This window comes from Entelurus aequoreus, linkage group LG18 (assembly GCF_033978785.1).
Source record: "Entelurus aequoreus isolate RoL-2023_Sb linkage group LG18, RoL_Eaeq_v1.1, whole genome shotgun sequence".
In the NCBI taxonomy this organism is placed as follows: domain Eukaryota; kingdom Metazoa; phylum Chordata; class Actinopteri; order Syngnathiformes; family Syngnathidae; genus Entelurus; species Entelurus aequoreus.
In genome coordinates this window covers 1119440-1139045 of record NC_084748.1, presented here as the reverse complement: position 1 = coordinate 1139045, position 19606 = coordinate 1119440, and the positions used below count along the sequence as shown (strand labels likewise).

The following is a 19606-nucleotide window of genomic DNA, read 5'->3' as shown; positions in this document are numbered from 1 at the left end:
TAAAACACTTCCTTGTGGTCTACCTAGTACCTAGTACCTTGTGGTCTACCTAGTACCTAGTACCTTGTGGTCTACCTAGTACCTAACGGTGGAGCTTTGGTCCAAACTTTGCATAGATTTTGTTTGACAGACCGTCTTCAAGCCACTTTCTGAATGTATTAGCTGTACTACAAAGGGCAACAGCGGAGGATGCATGTGCATGTACGAGCCAGTCTGCCCCACAACAAGAGGATGGACACAGATCCCAAACACACAAAAACAGGAACCAACACTGTAGGTAGGAAAAGTTGGTTTTGCATGTTGGGCAGAAATGGTGTGTGGACAGAAAAGGGAGAATGGACGCATTTTGGCTAGAAAACTAACAATAAATTATTATATAATCAATATATCATTATCACTGGAGGACGAGGAATAGCTAAACAAGCTTCACTACACACCGTAGGAGGATACAATAGCTAACCGCTAACAGCTAATAGCGTTCCTCAATGTAAACAAATGCCACCAACATCAGTGTGTGACCTCACCAATGCACTTTTGGAAGAATGCTGGAAAATTCCTATAAACACACTCTGCAACCTTGTGGACAGCCTTCCCAGAAGATATAAAGACATACTTGCCAACCTTGACACCTCCGAATTCGGGAGATTGGGGGGCTGGGGGGTGGGCGGGGTCGGGGTGGGTGGGGGGCGGGGTTAAGGGGGAGGTGTATATTTATAGCTAGAATTCACTGAAATTAAAGTATTTCATATATATATATATATATATATATATATATATATATATATATATATATATATATATATATATATATATATATATATTAGTACAGTAAACAGTAATGAAAACACAGTTGTTCTACTAACTGTACTGTACTTGCTGCTTACTTTAAAAAAAAATAACACTTACCTTTCACTATTTGAGTAGCTTTTGTTCTGCCATTTGGGTACTGGCGAGCGATCTCTGAATCCGGGAACATATCCTTTACGGATTTGTTGAAAACATCCGCAAATGAGAACGGAATGTTGCTTGCAAGGTGGCCCATAATACTGCGTTGCCGCCGCCTTGTGCTTCTCTGAGCGTTCATGAGTGACTATATCCGTTCGTCCACCGTTTTATGGGTTATAGATAAAGCTATGGATAACGGACACGTATATAATAGTCTCCTTTTCAGGTGCGAGACGACGCTAAAGGCAGTGCCTTTAAGGCAAGCCCCCAATATTGTTGTCCGGCTGGAAATCGGGAGATTTTCGGAAGAATGGTTGTCCCGGGAGATTTTCGGGAGAGGCACTGAAATTCGGGAGTCTCCCGGGAAATTCAGGAGGGTTGGCAAGTATCTATAAAGACACTCCGCAACCTTGTGGACAGCCGTCCCAGAAGAGTTGAAGCTGTAATAGCTGCAAAAGGTTCATATTGAACCCTATGGGTTAGGAATGGGATTGATATGTGAGTCAAGGCAGGTGGCCAAATACTTTTGTCCATATAGTGTTTCTCCCTGACCTTTCTCTGCTTTGTGAGGCGTGTGTTTCCTCCCAAAGGTCATGTTTCCTCCCAAAGGTCATGTTTCCTCCCAAAGGTCATGTTCCCTCCCCGTCCTGACCTACCTGTCAAAGGGCTGCAAGATACTCCAGCATCCTCGGAGTGGAGGCAGTTGTGTTCCCCCCAGCTGCTTTTGGGACACTGCTCCACCGTCAGCTCATTTCCTGTGCATCTCACCTCGTCCAGCCACACCCGGCCAGAACTCTGTGTGAAATGGGCCTGGCCCCACGCCCTTGCAACGCCGCTATGTTGAAGAAATGCTCTTTTGGCTTAGCTTCTTTCTTTCTCTGTGATGAATGCGTGTGTTTGCTCTCACCTCAGCCCCAGCTGTCTGCACACCACCTCTGCATCGCTGTCGTCCCACTGGTCGTCACACACCGAGCCCCACTGGCCCGCGTGGAAGACCTCCACCGTGCCCTCTGACCCCGAGCGTCCGCCCACCAGCCGAATGGGCAATGCTTCTGCACGCACGTCACACGCATTCATGTCAACACTCGCCTAAAGGGGAACTTTGATTTTTGGGGGGGATTTTGCCTATCATTCACAATCTTTATGTGAGACAAGAACACACGGTTTGTTTTTTGATGCATTCTAACTCGTAAAATATGGCAAGGACGAGGTGGCTAACGATGCAGCTAATGGGACTACACTATTGCCCCTATTAGGCCGTCTAAATATATAGATCTAAAAACCCACAAAAATACTCTATTTACATGTCGTAACCTGAATATTAACCACATATTTGTGATATTGTTATTACAAGTGCTAACAAACTATATTTAGCAACTAGCTTATGCTGCTATATTGACATATTGAGCTGCTGCATCCAACTTCTACCCAGAGATGGTGAGAAAGACACGAAAATACGCTTGTTTGCTGCACTTTTTTTTTAACCCTTTGTTCGGGTTATGAATAATTCCTCATCTAAACAGGAAGATATAAGCATCCCATCAGTCGGCATCCCAGTGAGAGCAGACATTGTACAGTAAGTGATTGTTTTTATTATGTTCATAGTTTTTTTTTCTTGTTTAGTGCTTAGCAATACTGCTACATGATGCTTAGTGTTTCACTAAAGCTGCATCTGTTTAGCACACAGCTTCTAAAACTTAGAGATCATCCTCCTTATATTCAGGCTCAAAAATATAAGGTTCTGGATCATCATTTGTCCCAAAGTAGTTTTTGTTGTCTCTCATGAAGTCTGCCATATTTCGTAATGTTGTTGTTGTTGTTGAAGGGAAAAGCCAATTGATACTCCCTCGTATGCTTAAAACAACCAAAATACGTATATATAGGTGAGGGGAGCAGTCATGTTATTAGGAATGTGCCTGTTACTAAGTTATATTTATAAACTTACAGCGTGTATATAAAACTACGATAGAGGCTTTTGGATGTTTTTAAGAGCGCCTTTATCGGCGTAATCGAGTGACTCACATTAGCTGACTTTTGCTAGCTTTTATTTACGAGTTTGAATGCATAACAAGAGGAAAAAACGTATGTGCTCTTGTCTGTCTTACATAAGGACTGTGAATGCTAGACAAAATGGGAAAGTCCCCCTTCAAGTGGAATAATTCCCAATCCAACCTTGCTTGGTGCAGGTAACAGCAGCAACCAGAGAGCACTCCCCTCCATTCCACGCACTTTTAGGGCACTGGAGAAGGTCTGGCTCGTCTCCTTGGCAGCGGACGCCTTGCCAGTGGAGCTTGGCCGTGCTCGGGCGAGGTAGAGGGAGGGCGCCAGCACGGCCTGAGAAGCTTCAAATGCATAAAAGAGTATGGATTTGAAAGGGACTTGAGAAAAAGAAGTCTGGTTAAAGACAAAGACCCCCCAAAGAAAAGAAGTCATTTCATTCAAGCTGCTCGCATGACTTCTTAGCCATGTGCAAATTCAGTATATCATAAGCAGCGTCCAATAAGCATTGTGCCAGACATATGGCTGACATTTGCACTTCTGCATGCAGAGCTGCTTACAGTGTGGACACATGGAAGTGTGCAGCTCAGCTTACCTCTTTGTCCTCATTCACCATTGATTTTCTGCTCAAATGGCATCAAAAAGTCAGGCAAGTAAGAGTGAGCGCCAGTGTGGTGGCGGTAACAAGGTAAATAAGTGCGGCACTAAAGCTATTTCAACACCTCTAGGGAATGGAGCCTTGGAATGCAAGGGTCACACAAAAACAAGTACTTGCAGTCATGAGTCTTGTGAAATTCCGAAACATTCCCACCGATTTGCCATCGTGCTCTCGTCAGCCATCACATATTTGAATTGTTAATGTTTTACAGTGCATCTGCATCTGATACATAAGGAATGCTCATTTACAGCATATGTCATCAACAACTTCCTTAACTGCTGAAAAAATATAATATAATAAAATATACTGAAAGATAATATAATATATTATAATACAATGCAATGCAATATAATACAATATGATATAACATCATTGAATATACATATAATGTAATATAATATAATATTCAATTATATGATATAATATAATATACTGTAATAATGTAATATCATATAATGCAATGCAATATAATACAATAGAATATAACATAATAAAATATAAATACAATGTAATATAATATAATATTAAGTAAAATAATATAATATATTATAATATAATATAGTGCAATATAAATACAATCTAATATAATATAACGTAGTATAATATAATACAACATAATATAATGGTACATTGTAATATATAATAAAATATAATATAATGTAGTCAAATAATATATAATACAACATAATATAATATAGTACAGTATAATGTAACATTGTAATATAGTATAATATAACATAATATGATATAATATAGTACAGTATAATGTGACAGAATATAATTTGTAATATAATATTATAAATAATAATATAACATCCATCCATTTTCTACCGCTTGTCCTTTTTGGGTCGCGGGAGTGCTGGAGCCAATGGAGCCAATGGGGCTTTCTCCAGGGAAACACCTGAGCTGCACGTTCACCTGATCATGCTCCCACTTGGAATGTTTTGTTAGCTTTTCAAAGCAGCAGCAGCAGCATTTCAGAAGCAGTCCGGTTGTGCACCTACAAGGGAAACTACTTCCTTGCCAACTGAGGATGGCTGTGCACCTACAAGGGAAACTACTTCCATGCCAACTGAGGATGGCTGTGCACCTACAAGGGAAACTACTTCCATGCCAACTGAGGATGGCTGTGCACCTACAAGGGAAACTACTTCCATGCCAACTGAGGATGGCTGTGCACCTACAAGGGAAACTACTTCCTTGCCAACTGAGGATGGCTGTGCACCTACAAGGGAAACTACTTCCATGCCAACTGAGGATGGCTGTGCACCTACAAGGGAAACTACTTTCATGCCAACTGAGGATGGCTGTGCACCTACAAGGGAAACTACTTCCATGCCAACTGAGGATGGCTGTGCACCTACAAGGGAAACTACTTCCATGCCAACTGAGGATGGCTGTGCACCTACAAGGGAAACTACTTTCATGCCAACTGAGGATGGCTGTGCACCTACAAGGGAAACTACTTCCATGCCAACTGAGGATGGCTGTGCACCTACAAGGGAAACTACTTCCATGCCAACTGAGGATGGCTGTGCACCTACAAGGGAAACTACTTTCATGCCAACTGAGGATGGCTGTGCACCTACAAGGGAAACTACTTCCATGCCAACTGAGGATGGCTGTGCACCTACAAGGGAAACTACTTCCATGCCAACTGAGGATGGCTGTGCACCTACAAGGGAAACTACTTTCATGCCAACTGAGGATGGCTGTGCACCTACAAGGGAAACTACTTCCATGCCAACTGAGGATGGCTGTGCACCTACAAGGGAAACTACTTTCATGCCAACTGAGGATGGCTGTGCACCTACAAGGGAAACTACTTTCATGCCAACTGAGGATGGCTGTGCACCTACAAGGGAAACTACTTTCATGTCAACTGAGGATGGCTGTGCACCTACAAGGGAAACTACTTTCATGCCAACTGAGGATGGCTGTGCACCTACAAGGGAAACTACTTTCATGCCAACTGAGGATGGCTGTGCACCTACAAGGGAAACTACTTTCATGCCAACTGAGGATGGCTGTGCACCTACAAGGGAAACTACTTCCATGCCAACTGAGGATGGCTGTGCACCTACAAGGGAAACTACTTTCATGCCAACTGAGGATGGCTGTGCACCTACAAGGGAAACTACTTCCATGCCAACTGAGGATGGCTGTGCACCTACAAGGGAAACTACTTACTTGCCAACTGAGGATGGCTGTGCACCTACAAGGGAAACTACTTTCATGCCAACTGAGGATGGCTGTGCACCTATAAGGGAAACTACTTTCATGCCAACTGAGGATGGCTGTGCACCTACAAGGGAAACTACTTTCATGCCAACTGAGGATGCGCCCATAAGAGAGGCTGGCACTAACTGCCCATGTGAAAAAGAATATGCAAGAAAATGCAAATGGCAAGAAGTTTTTTTCACAGGAAATATGTTAATAATTCACATGAAACTCACACAACTTGAATTTTATTGTTCCACAAGCCAATTAAAAAAACAATGATTAGCACTTGAATAATCTTCTACATTTATTTATACTAATCTATCTGGCAATTACCCACTACTCTGTATTAAATATAAGATGGATATTGCAGTGCCACACTTGCAAATGGCATATTGTGAACAGTGCATTGGGAAAGTACTCACAGCGCAATTTGTTGTGTTACAGCCTTACTCCAAAATGGAATAAAGTCATTTTTGTCCTCAAACTTCTACAAGCAATACCCCTTAATGATCATGTAAACAACATTTTGTATTTACATTTTTTGCAAATGTATTAAAAATATCAAAGAAAAGAATGACATTGTAAAAGAGTATATGTGCTTGTGCGCTGACTCACCCTCTGCCCAGCTGTCTGCACACCACCGTGGCGTCTTCATCTCTCCAGTCGTCTCCGGACACGGAGCCCCACACGCCGCCCAGGTAGACCTCCACCCTGCCCTCCAGTCTGGAGCGACCCCCTTGCAGACGGACGGAGCCTGGCATGAGGAGGAGATATATGCCGTGTAAAAGATTGAATGTCTGACATGCGTTATATGTGTGCTAATAAAGCTGTCAAACGGCTAAACGCTCACATTTGGTGAGGTGGATGCATTTGAACCAATTATGAACGCTCTAAAGACGATAGACAACCGGATAGTCTGGAGGCAAGTCAGTCTCTACTCTCAAGCCATGACTGTAGATCCACTTGTAACTTGAAAGCTTTGACTATTGGCTGAGTTCCCACGATGGAGCGATGCAGAGTCCGGATCACTATAGACCCCACACCAGTCCGATCTGTTGTACCCCAAGGTACTGTACTTCAACCCCTTCCAATGGCGCGGGATCTCATGATCGAACCGGAGGTAGCACTCAACCGTGACCTCGGACTTGGAGGTGCTGATTCTCATGGCTACTTCACACTTGGCTGCCGACCAATCCAGCGAGAGTTGAAGATCACGGCCAACAACATGCTTTATGACCACCTTTATTCAATGTTGGCTTCTGACCTTCATTTGACCATTGAAATGTGCTCATTTCCCAACCAACATTCTACAACACAAATACAACGTTGAAACAACATGCTTTTTGACGACAATTAATCAATGTCAGGTTGTGACGTTGATTTGACGTTGAATGTTGGTCATTTTCCAACCAATATTCTACGACACAAATACAACATTGAAACAACATGCTTTTTGACGACAACGTTTAATCAATGTTGTGTTCTGATGTTGATACAAACATTGAATGTTGGTCATTTTACAAACAATATTCTACAATAAAAATACAACACTGAAACAACATGCTTTTTTTACGTTTAATCAATGTCAGGTTGTGATGTTGATTTGACATTGAATTGAAGTCATTTTCCAACTACTATTCTACAACACAAATACAAGGTTGAAACAACATGCTTTTTGACAACGTTTAATCAATGTCGGGTTGTGACGTTAATCTGTCATTGAATTTTGGTCATTTCCCAAGCAACAACGAGGATCCAACGTTAGACACCAACGTGGTCTCAGTTTACAAACACAACTATTTTGCAAGGACGTTTCAAAGTCAGTTTTAGAGGACACGTACGTGTATTCAACGTTGTATCAATGTCTTGTGCCTGCTGGGTGGGTGCCCAAAGACTCACACTCCAACTATGAATTATTAGTCATTATTTTGTTGTGTGTTTACATTACAACAGGTGTTTACATTACATTACAACAGGTGTTTACATTACAACAGTGGTCCCCAAACTGCGGCCTGTAAATGTCCAAAATCCGTTCTGCAGGAAGTCTCAAGTTGTTGTTGTTTTTTATTTGTCCTTTCTAATCTATTTTCTACCGCTTGTTACATACATATACTGTATATACATACAGTGGTGGTCAAAAGTGTACGTACACTTGTAAAGAACATCATGTCATGGCTGTCTTGACTTTACAATCATTTCTTATGTTTTTGTGATGTAGTGATTGGAGCACATACTTGTTGTTGTTGTGATGTAGTGATTGGAGCACATACTTGTTGTGATGTAGTGATTGGAGCACATACTTGTTGTGATGTAGTGATTGGAGCACATACTTGTTGTGATGTAGTGATTGGAGCACATACTTGTTGTGATGTAGTGATTGGAGCACATACTTGTTGTTGTTGTGATGTAGTGATTGGAGCACATACTTGTTGTTGTTGTGATGTAGTGATTGGAGCACATACTTGTTGTTGTTGTGATGTAGTGATTGGAGCACATACTTGTTGTTGTTGTGATGTAGTGATTGGAGCACATACTTGTTGTTGTTGTGATGTAGTGATTGGAGCACATACTTGTTGTTGTTGTGATGTAGTGATTGGAGCACATACTTGTTGTGATGTAGTGATTGGAGCACATACTTGTTGTTGTTGTGATGTAGTGATTGGAGCACATACTTGTTGCTCACTAAAAACATTCATGAAGTTTGCTTCTTTTATGAATTTATTATGGCTCTACTGAAAATGTGAGCAATCAAAAGTATACATACAGCAATGTTAATATTTGCTTCCTTGGCAAGTTGACCTGCATCTGACCACAGAACTTTTCTCCAGAAGGTGGAGTGAAGTGAAGGGAATGACATTTATATAGCGCTTTTCTCTAGTGACTCAAAGTGCTTTTACATAGTGAAAGCCAATATGTAAGTTACATTTAAAGCAGTGTGGGTGGCACTGGGAGCAGGTGGGTCAAGTGTCTTGCCCAAGGACACAACAGCAGTGACTAGGATGGTGGAAGCGGGGATCGAACCTGGAACCCTCAAGTTGCTGTAATGGCCACTCTACCAACCGAGTTATACCACCCACTATATATACTGTATATATATATATATAAATATATATATATATATATATATATACACACACACACACACACACACACACAGCCTTTTTTTAACCCAATGCGGCCCCTGAGTCAAAAAGTTTGGGGCCCCCTTCATTACAACATACTATAAACACTGTGAGATGACGTGTGGATACATAACATGTATAATACTAATAAGTACATACATGTTATATCATATGTTTATCTTGTTTACAGTCACAATATTGACATAAGATGTATAATACTAATAAGTATTACCTTGTTTACAGTCATAATATTGACATATGATGATAAGTATTACCTTGTTTACAGTCACAATATAGATGATAAATAAGTATTACCTTGTTTACAGTCACAATATAGATGATAAGTATGACCTTGTTTACAGTCACAATATAGATGATAAGTATTACCTTGTTTACAGTCACAATATAGATGATAAATAAGTATTACCTTGTTTACAGTCACAATATAGATGATAAGTATGACCTTGTTTACAGTCACAATATAGATGATAAGTATTACCTTGTTTACAGTCACAATATAGATGATAAATAAGTATTACCTTGTTTACAGTCACAATATAGATGATAAGTATGACCTTGTTTACAGTCACAATATAGATGATAAGTATGACCTTGTTTACAGTCACAATATAGATGATAAGTATTACCTTGTTTACAGTCACAATATAGATGATAAGTATTACCTTGTTTACAGTCACAATATAGATGATAATTAAGTATTACCTTGTTTACAGTCACAATATAGATGATAAATAAGTATTACCTTGTTTACAGTCACAATATATATGATAAGTATTACCTTGTTTACAGTCACAATATAGATGATAAATAAGTATGACCTTGTTTACAGTCACAATATAGATGATAATTAAGTATTACCTTGTTTACAGTCACAATATAGATGATAAATAAGTATTACCTTGTTTACAGTCACAATATAGAAGTATTACCTTGTTTACAGTCACAATATAGATGTATTACCTTGTTTACAGTCACAATATAGATGTATTACCTTGTTTACAGTCACAATATAGATGATAATTAAGTATTACCTTGTTTACAGTCACAATATAGATGTATTACCTTGTTTACAGTCACAATATAGATGTATTACCTTGTTTACAGTCACAATATAGATGATACTGAAAGCCACTACTACCGACCACGCAGTCTGATAGTTTATATATCAATGATGAAATCTTAACATTATAACACATGCCAATACGGCCGGGTTAACTTATAAAGTGACATTTTAAATTTGCCGCTAAACTTCCGGTTCGAAACGCCTCTGAGGATGACGTATGCGTGTGACGTAGCCCGGCGAACACGGGTATGCCTTCCACATTGAAGCCGATACGAAAAAGCTCTGTTTTCATTTCATAATTCCACAGTATTCTGGACATCTGTGTTCGTGAATCTGTTGCAATCATGTTCATTGCATTATGGAGAAGGAAGCCGAGCAAGCAAAGAAGAAAGTTGTCGGTGCGAAATGGACGTATTTTTCGAACGTAGTCAGCCACAACAGTACACAGCCGGCGCTTCTTTGTTTACATTCCCGAAAGATGCAGTCAAGATGGAATAACTCGGATAACAGAGACTCTAACCAGGAGGACTTTTGATTTGGATACACAGACGCCTGTAGAGAACTGGGACAACACAGACTCTTACCAGGATTACTTTGATTTGGATGACAAAGACGCAGACGTGCTACTGTGAGTATGCAGCTTTGGCTTTTTTTTGCGTATGTACGTAACTTTTTAAAAATATATAAGCTTTATGAACCTTGGGTTAGGTGAACGGTCTTTTGGGCTGAGTGATTGTGTGTGTTGATCATGTGTTTGAATTGTATTGGCGTGTTCTATGGAGCTAGGAGCTAGCAGAGGAGCTAGGAGCTAGCATAACACGTACCGTACCGTACGTGCGCGTCACGTACGTAACTTTTTAAAAATATATAAGCTTTATGAACCTTGGGTTAGGTAAACGGTCTTTTGGGCTGAGTGATTGTGTGTGTTGATCAGGTGTTTGAATTGTATTGGCGTGTTCTATGGAGCTAGGAGCTAGCAGAGGAGCTAGGAGCTAGCATAACAAACACGCAGGTGTTTTTATGCAGGATTAATTTGTGGCATATTAAATATAAGCCTGGTTGTGTTGTGGCTAATAGAGTATATATATGTCTTGTATTTATTTACTGTTGTAGTCATTCCCAGCTGAATATCAGGTCACCCCCGGCTCTCACAGCATCTTCCCTATCTGAATAGCTTCAACTCCCCACTAGTCCTTCACTTGCACTTTACTCATCCACAAATCTTTCATCCTCGCTCAAATTAATGGGGAAATTGTCGCTTTCTCGGTCCGAATCTCTCTCACTTCATGCGGCCATCATTGTAAACAATAGGGAACTTTGCGTATATGTTCAACTGACAACGTCACGCTACTTCCGGTAGGGGCAAGCCTTTTTTTTATCAGATACCAAAAGTTGCGATCTTTATCGTCGTTGTTCTATACTAAATCCTTTCAGCAAAAATATGGCAATATCGCGAAATGATCAAGTATGACACATAGAATGGACCTGCTATCCCCGTTTAAATAAAAAAAATTCATTTCAGTAGGCCTTTAAGTATTACCTTGTTTACAGTCACAATATAGATGATAATTAAGTATGACCTTGTTTACAGTCACAATATAGATGTATTACCTTGTTTACAGTCACAATATAGATGATAATTAAGTATTACCTTGTTTACAGTCACAATATCCCCAGTCCAGCCTGCCTCGCTGGTTCCTGAAGAAGCACCAAGCTCGGATTCTTCCATCCGGGTTCCTGCACTGGTTGTGTTCCCCGAGTCCTTTCCCCGGATGTCGCTCCGTCACGCCGCCGACGTCGCTCCACTTCATGCACCGCGCGCCGGACTCGGTGACGTCGATGGCGCCGCGGTACAAGGCGCCTCTCCCGCGGCTCTGAGCGCAGTCGCTGACCGGCTGAATGGACGAAGAGCGGCCGCCGCTCGGCCACAGGAGTGCGGCTGCGAGAGCGACGACGAGGACGAGGACGAGCGCTTCCATGCCTGCGCGGGGATCCTGGAGCTTCCGCGGGGGGATCCTGGAGCTTTCGCGGGGGGATCCTGGAGCTTTCGCGGGGGGATCCTGGAGCTTTCGCGGGGGGATCCTGGAGCTTTCGCTCACGGTGGAAATAACATCAAGAGGTGGACAGACGCGTCGTGCTCCCGGCAGCGTGTCAGCCGAGGGACGGGAGGGAGTCAATGATTATATTACACTAAATCATCTTCAATATTCAAGTCTTCCTCACCTGCCCTGCAGTTAGCCTACTATCATTCTAAAAGTGGTGTCAAACTCCAGGCCAGGGGGCCACATCTGGTCCATCATTCTAAAAGTGGTGTCAAACTCCAGGCCAGGGGGCCACATCTGGTCCATCATTCTAAAAGTGGTGTCAAACTCCAGGCCAGGGGGCCACATCTAGCCTACTATCATTCTAAAAGTGGTGTCAAACTCCAGGCCAGGGGGCCACATCTGGTCCATCATTCTAAAAGTGGTGTCAAACTCCAGGCCAGGGGGCCACATCTAGCCTACTATCATTCTAAAAGTGGTGTCAAACTCCAGGCCAGGGGGCCACATCTAGCCTACTATCATTCTAAAAGTGGTGTCAAACTCCAGGCCAGGGGGCCACATCTGGTCCATCATTCTAAAAGTGGTGTCAAACTCCAGGCCAGGGGGCCACATCTAGCCTACTATCATTCTAAAAGTGGTGTCAAACTCCAGGCCAGGGGGCCACATCTGGTCCATCATTCTAAAAGTGGTGTCAAACTCCAGGCCAGGGGGCCACATCTATCCTACTATCATTCTAAAAGTGGTGTCAAACTCCAGGCCAGGGGGCCACATCTGGTCCATCATTCTAAAAGTGGTGTCAAACTCCAGGCCAGGGGGCCACATCTGGTCCATCATCTAAAAGTGGTGTCAAACTCCAGGCCAGGGGGCCACATCTAGCCTACTTATCATTCTAAAACTGTTGTCAAACTGAAGGCCAGGGGGCCACATCTGGTCCATCATCTAAAAGTGGTGTCAAACTCCAGGCCAGGGGGCCACATCTAGCCTACTTATCATTCTAAAAGTGGTGTCAAACTGAAGGCCAGGGGGCCACATCTGGTCCATCATTCTAAAAGTGGTGTCAAACTGAAGGCCAGGGGGCCACATCTGGCCCGCCACCTGGAATTAATATACCTTTTTTCTCTTCAACTTTACATTTGTACTGCAATCAATGTTTATACCTTTCAAACTGTATCCAATATTGCAACAAATAGTATCCTACATTTCCAAACATATTTTGTTCAAATAAAAATAAATACTTCAATATCAGCTTGACTCTTGATTTTAAAGCAAGTTATCCATCAAGTTGTGCACAGTAAACATGATTGTTACAATAAAAAACAGTTTCTAGAATTTTACCATAAAACAATAAAAACCAACAATTTCATTTATAGTAATACACAGTCTCCTCTCTGAGCTGCCACCTTACCGTAGTAGAGGAGTTTGCGTGTCCCAATGATCCTAGGAGCTATGTTGTCCGGGGGCTTTCATGCCCCCTGGTAGGGTCTCCCAAGACAGACAGGTCCTAGGTGAGGGATCAGACAAAGAGCAGCTCGAAGACTTCTATGGGAATGAAACAACAAAGACTCAGATTTCCCTCGCCCGGACGCGGGTCACCGGGGCCCCCCTCTGGAGCCAGGCCCGGAGTTGGGGCACGATGGCGAGCGCCTGGTGGCCGGGCCTGTCCCCATGGGGCCCGGCCGGGCACAGCCCGAAGAGGCAACGTGGGTCACCCCTCCAATGGGTTCACCACTCATGGGAGGGGCTGTAGAGGTCGGGTGCGTTGTGAGCTGGGCGGAAGCCAAAGGCAGGGCACTTGGCGGTCCGATCCTCGGCTACAGAAGCTAGCTCTTGCGACGTGGAACGTCACCTCGCTGGGGGGGAAGGAGCCTGAGCTAGTGCGCGAGGTAGAAAAGTTCCGGCTAGATATAGTCGGACTCACCTCGACGCACAGCAAGGGCTCTGGAACCAGTTCTCTCGAGAGGGGATGGACTCTCTTCTACACTGGCGTTGCACGCAGTGAGAGGCGACGAGCTGGGGTGGCAATTCTTGTTTCCCCCCGGCTCAAAGCCTGCACGTTGTAGTTCAACCCGGTGGACGAGAGGGTAGCCTCCCTCCGCCTTCGGGTGGGGGGACGGGTCCTGACTGTTGTTTGTGCTTACGCACCAAACAGCAGTTCAGAGTACCCACCCTTTTTGGATGCGCTCGAGGGAGTACTGGAAAGTGCTCCCCCGGGTGATTCCCTTGTCCTACTGGGTGACTTCAACGCTCATGTTGGCAACGACAGTGAAACCTGGAGAGGCGTGATTGGGAAGAATGGCCGCCCGGATCTGAACCCGAGTGGTGTTTTGTTATTGGACTTTTGTGCTCGTCACAGATTGTCCATAACGAACACCATGTTCAAACATAAGGGTGTCCATATGTGCACTTGGCACCAGGACACCCTAGGCCGCAGTTCCATGATCGACTTTGTAGTTGGGTCATCGGATTTGCGGCCTCATGTTCTTGACACTCGGGTGAAGAGAAGGGCGGAGCTTTCTACCGATCACCACCTGGTGGTGAGTTGGCTGCGATGGTGGGGGAGGATGCCGGACAGACCTGGCAGGCCCAAACGCATTGTGAGGGTCTGCTGGGAACGTCTGGCAGAGTCTCCTGTCAGAGAGAGTTTCAATTCCCACCTCCGGAAGAACTTTGAACATGTCACGAGGGAGGTGCTGGACATTGAGTCCGAGTGGACCATGTTCCGCGCCTCTATTGTCGAGGCGGCTGATTGGAGCTGTGGCCGCAAGGTAGTTGGTGCCTGTCGTGGCGGTAATCCTAGAACCCGTTGGTGGACACCAGCGGTGAGGGATGCCGTCAAGCTGAAGAAGGAGTCCTATCGGGTTCTTTTGGCTCATAGGACTCCGGAGGCAGCGGACAGGTACCGACAGGCCAAGCGGTGTGCGGCTTCGGCGGTCGCGGAGGCAAAAACTCGGACATGGGAGGAGTTTGGAGAAGCCATGGAAAACTTCTTCCGGACGGCTTCGAAGCGATTCTGGACCACCATCCGCCGCCTCAGGAGGGTGAAGCAGTGCACTGTCAACACTGTGTATGGTGCGGATGGTGTTCTGCTGACCTCGACTGCGGATGTTGTGGATCGGTGGAGGGAATACTTCGAAGACCTCCTCAATCCCACCAACACGTCTTCCTATGAGGAAGCAGTGCCTGGGGAATCTGTGGTGGGCTCTCCTATTTCTGGGGCTGAGGTTGCTGAGGTAGTTAAAAAGCTCCTCGGTGGCAAGGCCCCGGGGGTCGATGAGATCCGCCCGGAGTTCCTTAAGGCTCTGGATGCTGTGGGGCTGTCTTGGTTGACAAGACTCTGCAGCATCGCGTGGACATCGGGGGCGGTACCTCTGGATTGGCAGATCGGGGTGGTGGTTCCTCTCTTTAAGAAGGGGAACCGGAGGGTGTGTTCCAACTATCGTGGGATCACACTCCTCAGCCTTCCCGGTAAGGTTTATTCGGGTGTACTGGAGAGGAGGCTACGCCGGATAGTCCAACCTCGGATTCAGGAGGAACAGTGTGGTTTTCGTCCTGGTCGTGGAACTGTGGACCAGCTCTATGCTCTCGGCAGGATCCTTGAGGGTGCATGGGAGTTTGCCCAACCAGTCTACATGTGCTTTGTGGACTTGGAGAAGGCATTCGACCGTGTCCCTCGGGAGGTCCTGTGGGGAGTGCTCAGAGAGTATGGGGTATCGGACTGTCTGATTGTGGCGGTCCGCTCCCTGTACGATCAGTGTCAGAGCTTGGTCCGCATTGCCGGCAGTAAGTCGGACACGTTTCCAGTGAGGGTTGGACTCCGCCAAGGCTGCCCTTTGTCACCCATTCTGTTCATAACTTTTATGGACAGAATTTCTAGGCGCAGTCAAGGCGTTGAGGGGATCCGGTTTGGTGGCTGCAGGATTAGGTCTCTGCTTTTTGCGGATGATGTGGTCCTGATGGCTTCATCCGGCCAGGATCTTCAGCTCTCGCTGGATCGGTTCGCAGCCGAGTATGAAGCGACTGGGATGAGAATCAGCACCTCCAAGTCCGAGTCCATGGTTCTCGCCCGGAAAAGGGTGGAGTGCCATCTCCGGGTTGGGGAGGAGACCCTTCCCCAAGTGGAGGAGTTCAAGTACCTAGGAGTCTTGTTCACGAGTGGGGGAAGAGTGGATCGTGAGATCGACAGGCGGATCGGTGCGGCGTCTCCGGTGGTGCGGACGCTGCATTGATCCGTTGTGGTGAAGAAGGAGCTGAGCCGGAAGGCAAAGCTCTCAATTTACCGGTCGATCTACGTTCCCATCCTCACCTATGGTCATGAGCTTTGGGTTATGACCGAAAGGACAAGATCACGGGTACAGGCGGCCGAAATGAGTTTCCTCCGCCGGGTGGCGGGGCTCTCCCTTAGAGACAGGGTGAGAAACTCTGTCATCCGGGGGGAGCTCAAAGTAAAGCCACTGCTCCTCCACATCGAGAGGAGCCAGATGAGGTGGTTCGGGCATCTGGTCAGGACGCCACCCGAAAGCCTCCCTAGGGAGGTGTTTAGGGCACGTCCAACCGGTAGGAGGCCACGGGGAAGACCCAGGACACGTTGGGAAGACTATGTCTCCCGGCTGGCCTGGGAACGCCTCAGGATCCCCCGGGAGGAGCTGGACGAAGTGGCTGGGGAGAGGGAAGTCTGGGCTTCCCTGCTTAGGCTGCTGCCCCCGTGACCCGACCTCGGATAAGCGGAAGAAGATGGATGGATGGAATAATACACAGTAAAAACAGACGTAGGTTTTACAGTAAAAACAGTGGTACTATTTTTTCATTTCCATTTACAGCATATATTGTAAAAAAAACAAAAAAAAACATTGTACATTTTGGCAACTAGCTGTCAGTTTTTTACAGTCTGGGGCCAGGAAAAAAAAAGATATTTACAGTGAGCAGAAAAAAAGTCGATCCCAAACTAGGCTCCTATGTGGCATCCGATCTCCAAGCTGGCCACATGTCAATCAATCAATCAATCAATGTTTATTTATACTGCCCTAAATCACACACGTCTCAAAGGGCTGCACAAGCCACAACGACATCCTCGGTACAGAGCCCACATGTCACTGCCATGTGGCCCTCAATTAAAACCAGTTTAACACCCCTGTTCTGAAATATATATTCTGACTAGTGATGTCATCCAGCACCCCTGATCCCCACCTCACCATGTCAAAATCACCCCAAAGCTGTCCCATTCCTTCCTGCTGCTAATGTTTCTTCTCTGTCTACTAGAAATGTTATGTGTACAGGGGAAGGAAACGGCACAGACAGCGGGGACGTCGTTTTAGCTCTAAACATATATATATATATATATATATATATATATATATATATATATATATATATATATATATATATATATATATATATATATATATATATATATATATATATACACACACACAATAGAATGGAGTGTGACTAATCTGGAATATGTGAGGTGTGCGACTATGTGTGGAAATTAACTGAGGAGGGTTACCAGTAGTGTTGAGCGAGAGGCGGAAGTCCAAGAGGGGCAAGGCTGGCTCGGAGGTCCATGAGCAGGCGTGAGATGGAGGGAAGGAGAGAGGCGTCAAAGACCGTCTCCAGGCAGGAGGTGAAGATCCAAAAGGGGCAGCCAGAGAACCAGAGGGGAACACAGGGAGACGAGACACACAGCTCGTAACGCGGGAACGGAGGAAAGCTGCTCGAAGACGACAAGGGGGACACGAGACCAATCAACACGGAGAGGGAGAAACAGAGAGAGAGTGTGTGCATATAGCTTGGAGAATTTCTGCTTACCGTACAGGAACAGGTCTCTACGTTCTGGCACAGGATAGCAGGTTGCGCTGGCTTAAGAAGGCAGGAGAGCTCATCAGCGACAGGTGTGTAGATTGCTGTTTGGCGATTGAATGCAGCCGCTTGCTCTTGGAGGTTCACCCAGCGCAGTGCACACATGAATGCGCACTGGGGTGCGCTCGGGCCGTGACAATAAATGTCACTCCATCGTGCCCTGGGTCTTCCCTGTGCCCTCGTACTGGTCGGACGTACCCTAGTTAACAAAGCATCCAGGTGGCATCCTGACCAGATGCCCGAACAACTTCATCTGGCTCCTCTCGATGTGGAGGAGCAGTGGCTTTACTCTGAGCTTCTCAACCTATCTCTTAAGGGAGAACCCTGACACCTGTGATCTTGTCTTTTCGGTCACAACCCAAAAATCATGACCATAGGTGAGGATAGGAATGTAGATCGACCAGTAAATTGAGAGCTTTGCCTTCCGGCTCAGCCCCTTCTTCACCACGACAGATCGCTATAGAGTCCGCATTACTGCAGACTCTGCACCGACCTACCTGTCAATCTCACGATTCACTCTTCCTTCACTTGTTAATAGAAGCAAGGTACTTTTCCGGGCAAGAACCCATGGATTCTGACTTGGAGTTGCTGATTCTCATCCCAGCCGGGTCACACTCGGCTGCGAACTGATCCAGTGAGAGCTGAAGATCCAGGCTAGATGAAGCCAGTCGTACCACGTGGTCGGCAAAAAGCAGAGACCTCTGCAAAGTGGATCTCCCCAGCGCCCCGACTGCGCTTAGAAATTATGTCCAAAAAAGTTATGAACAGAATGGGTGACAAATGGCAGCCCTTAGCGGAGTCAGACCCTCAATGGAAACGGGTCCGACTCACTGAGGGCAATGCAGACCAACCTCTGACATCGATCATACAGGAACCGGGCCGCCACAATTATTTACCTTTTTTTAAAAATTGGTATAGCGTTTGCATCCAATAGCAGAGGACATGGGTTTGATTCCTGACCAGGGTTCCGTTAGGACAGGAAGTAGGCCTGTCAATATTTTAGTAATCTATCATTTACTTGGTTCAACTAATGGAGTAATTGAACAAGACACACTTTATAGGCTCAATGTGTACTGTATGGAAAATAGTAAATAACGATATTTCTGCTTGTCACAACCATCATTCTTTTTCCTTTTTTTTTGAAACATGCACATCATCAGCATTGGAATTTCACTTTTAACATGTGTGAGCGACGCCAAACCGCGAGGAGGCCATAGGGAAGACTCAGGAGGACACAAGGTCTCAAAGCTGACCTGGGAACGCCTGGGATTCCCCAGGAGAAGCTAGACTAAGTGGCTGGGTAGAGGGAAGTTTGGGATTCCCCACTTGGGCTGCTGCCCCCGCGACCCCACCTCAGCTAAGCAGAAGAAGATGGATGGGTGGACATGTGTGCATTAAGAAACTTTTTTTTTTGTTTTAAAAAAAACTTATTTCACTTATCACCTATTTTCACTTATTAACCGATCAACCATCACTGTAATCTGTAATATTTAGCAGTGATTAGCAGATACTTGTAACATAATCATTTGAATTAAGTATCATAAATATTTAACCTCCCATTGACCTAAAATACTTGCTTTCTGATGAGCTCATGTACCAATGATGATACACTTTTGCTACAATCAGACAATTCTAATCTTCTTGGCCAGCACACAGAAAAACACAATGAGGTCATAAA

General features: G+C 44.9%; 1 protein-coding gene across 1 annotated transcript in view; it reads right to left on the bottom strand.

The window, feature by feature from the left end:
- prss12 (serine protease 12) overlaps positions 1 to 12154 on the bottom strand; it is a 99313-nt gene extending 87159 nt beyond the window's left edge. The window contains exons 1-5 of the mRNA XM_062026250.1: positions 11682 to 12154; positions 6440 to 6578; positions 3118 to 3287; positions 1853 to 1997; positions 1602 to 1780 (exon numbers count right to left, since the gene is read on the bottom strand). Of these exons, the coding sequence (XP_061882234.1) occupies positions 1602 to 1780; positions 1853 to 1997; positions 3118 to 3287; positions 6440 to 6578; positions 11682 to 12009 (961 nt within the window). The 5' untranslated portion in view covers positions 12010 to 12154. The remainder of the gene's footprint in view (positions 1 to 1601; positions 1781 to 1852; positions 1998 to 3117; positions 3288 to 6439; positions 6579 to 11681) is intronic.
- Between the last annotated feature and the right edge of the window lie 7452 nt (positions 12155 to 19606).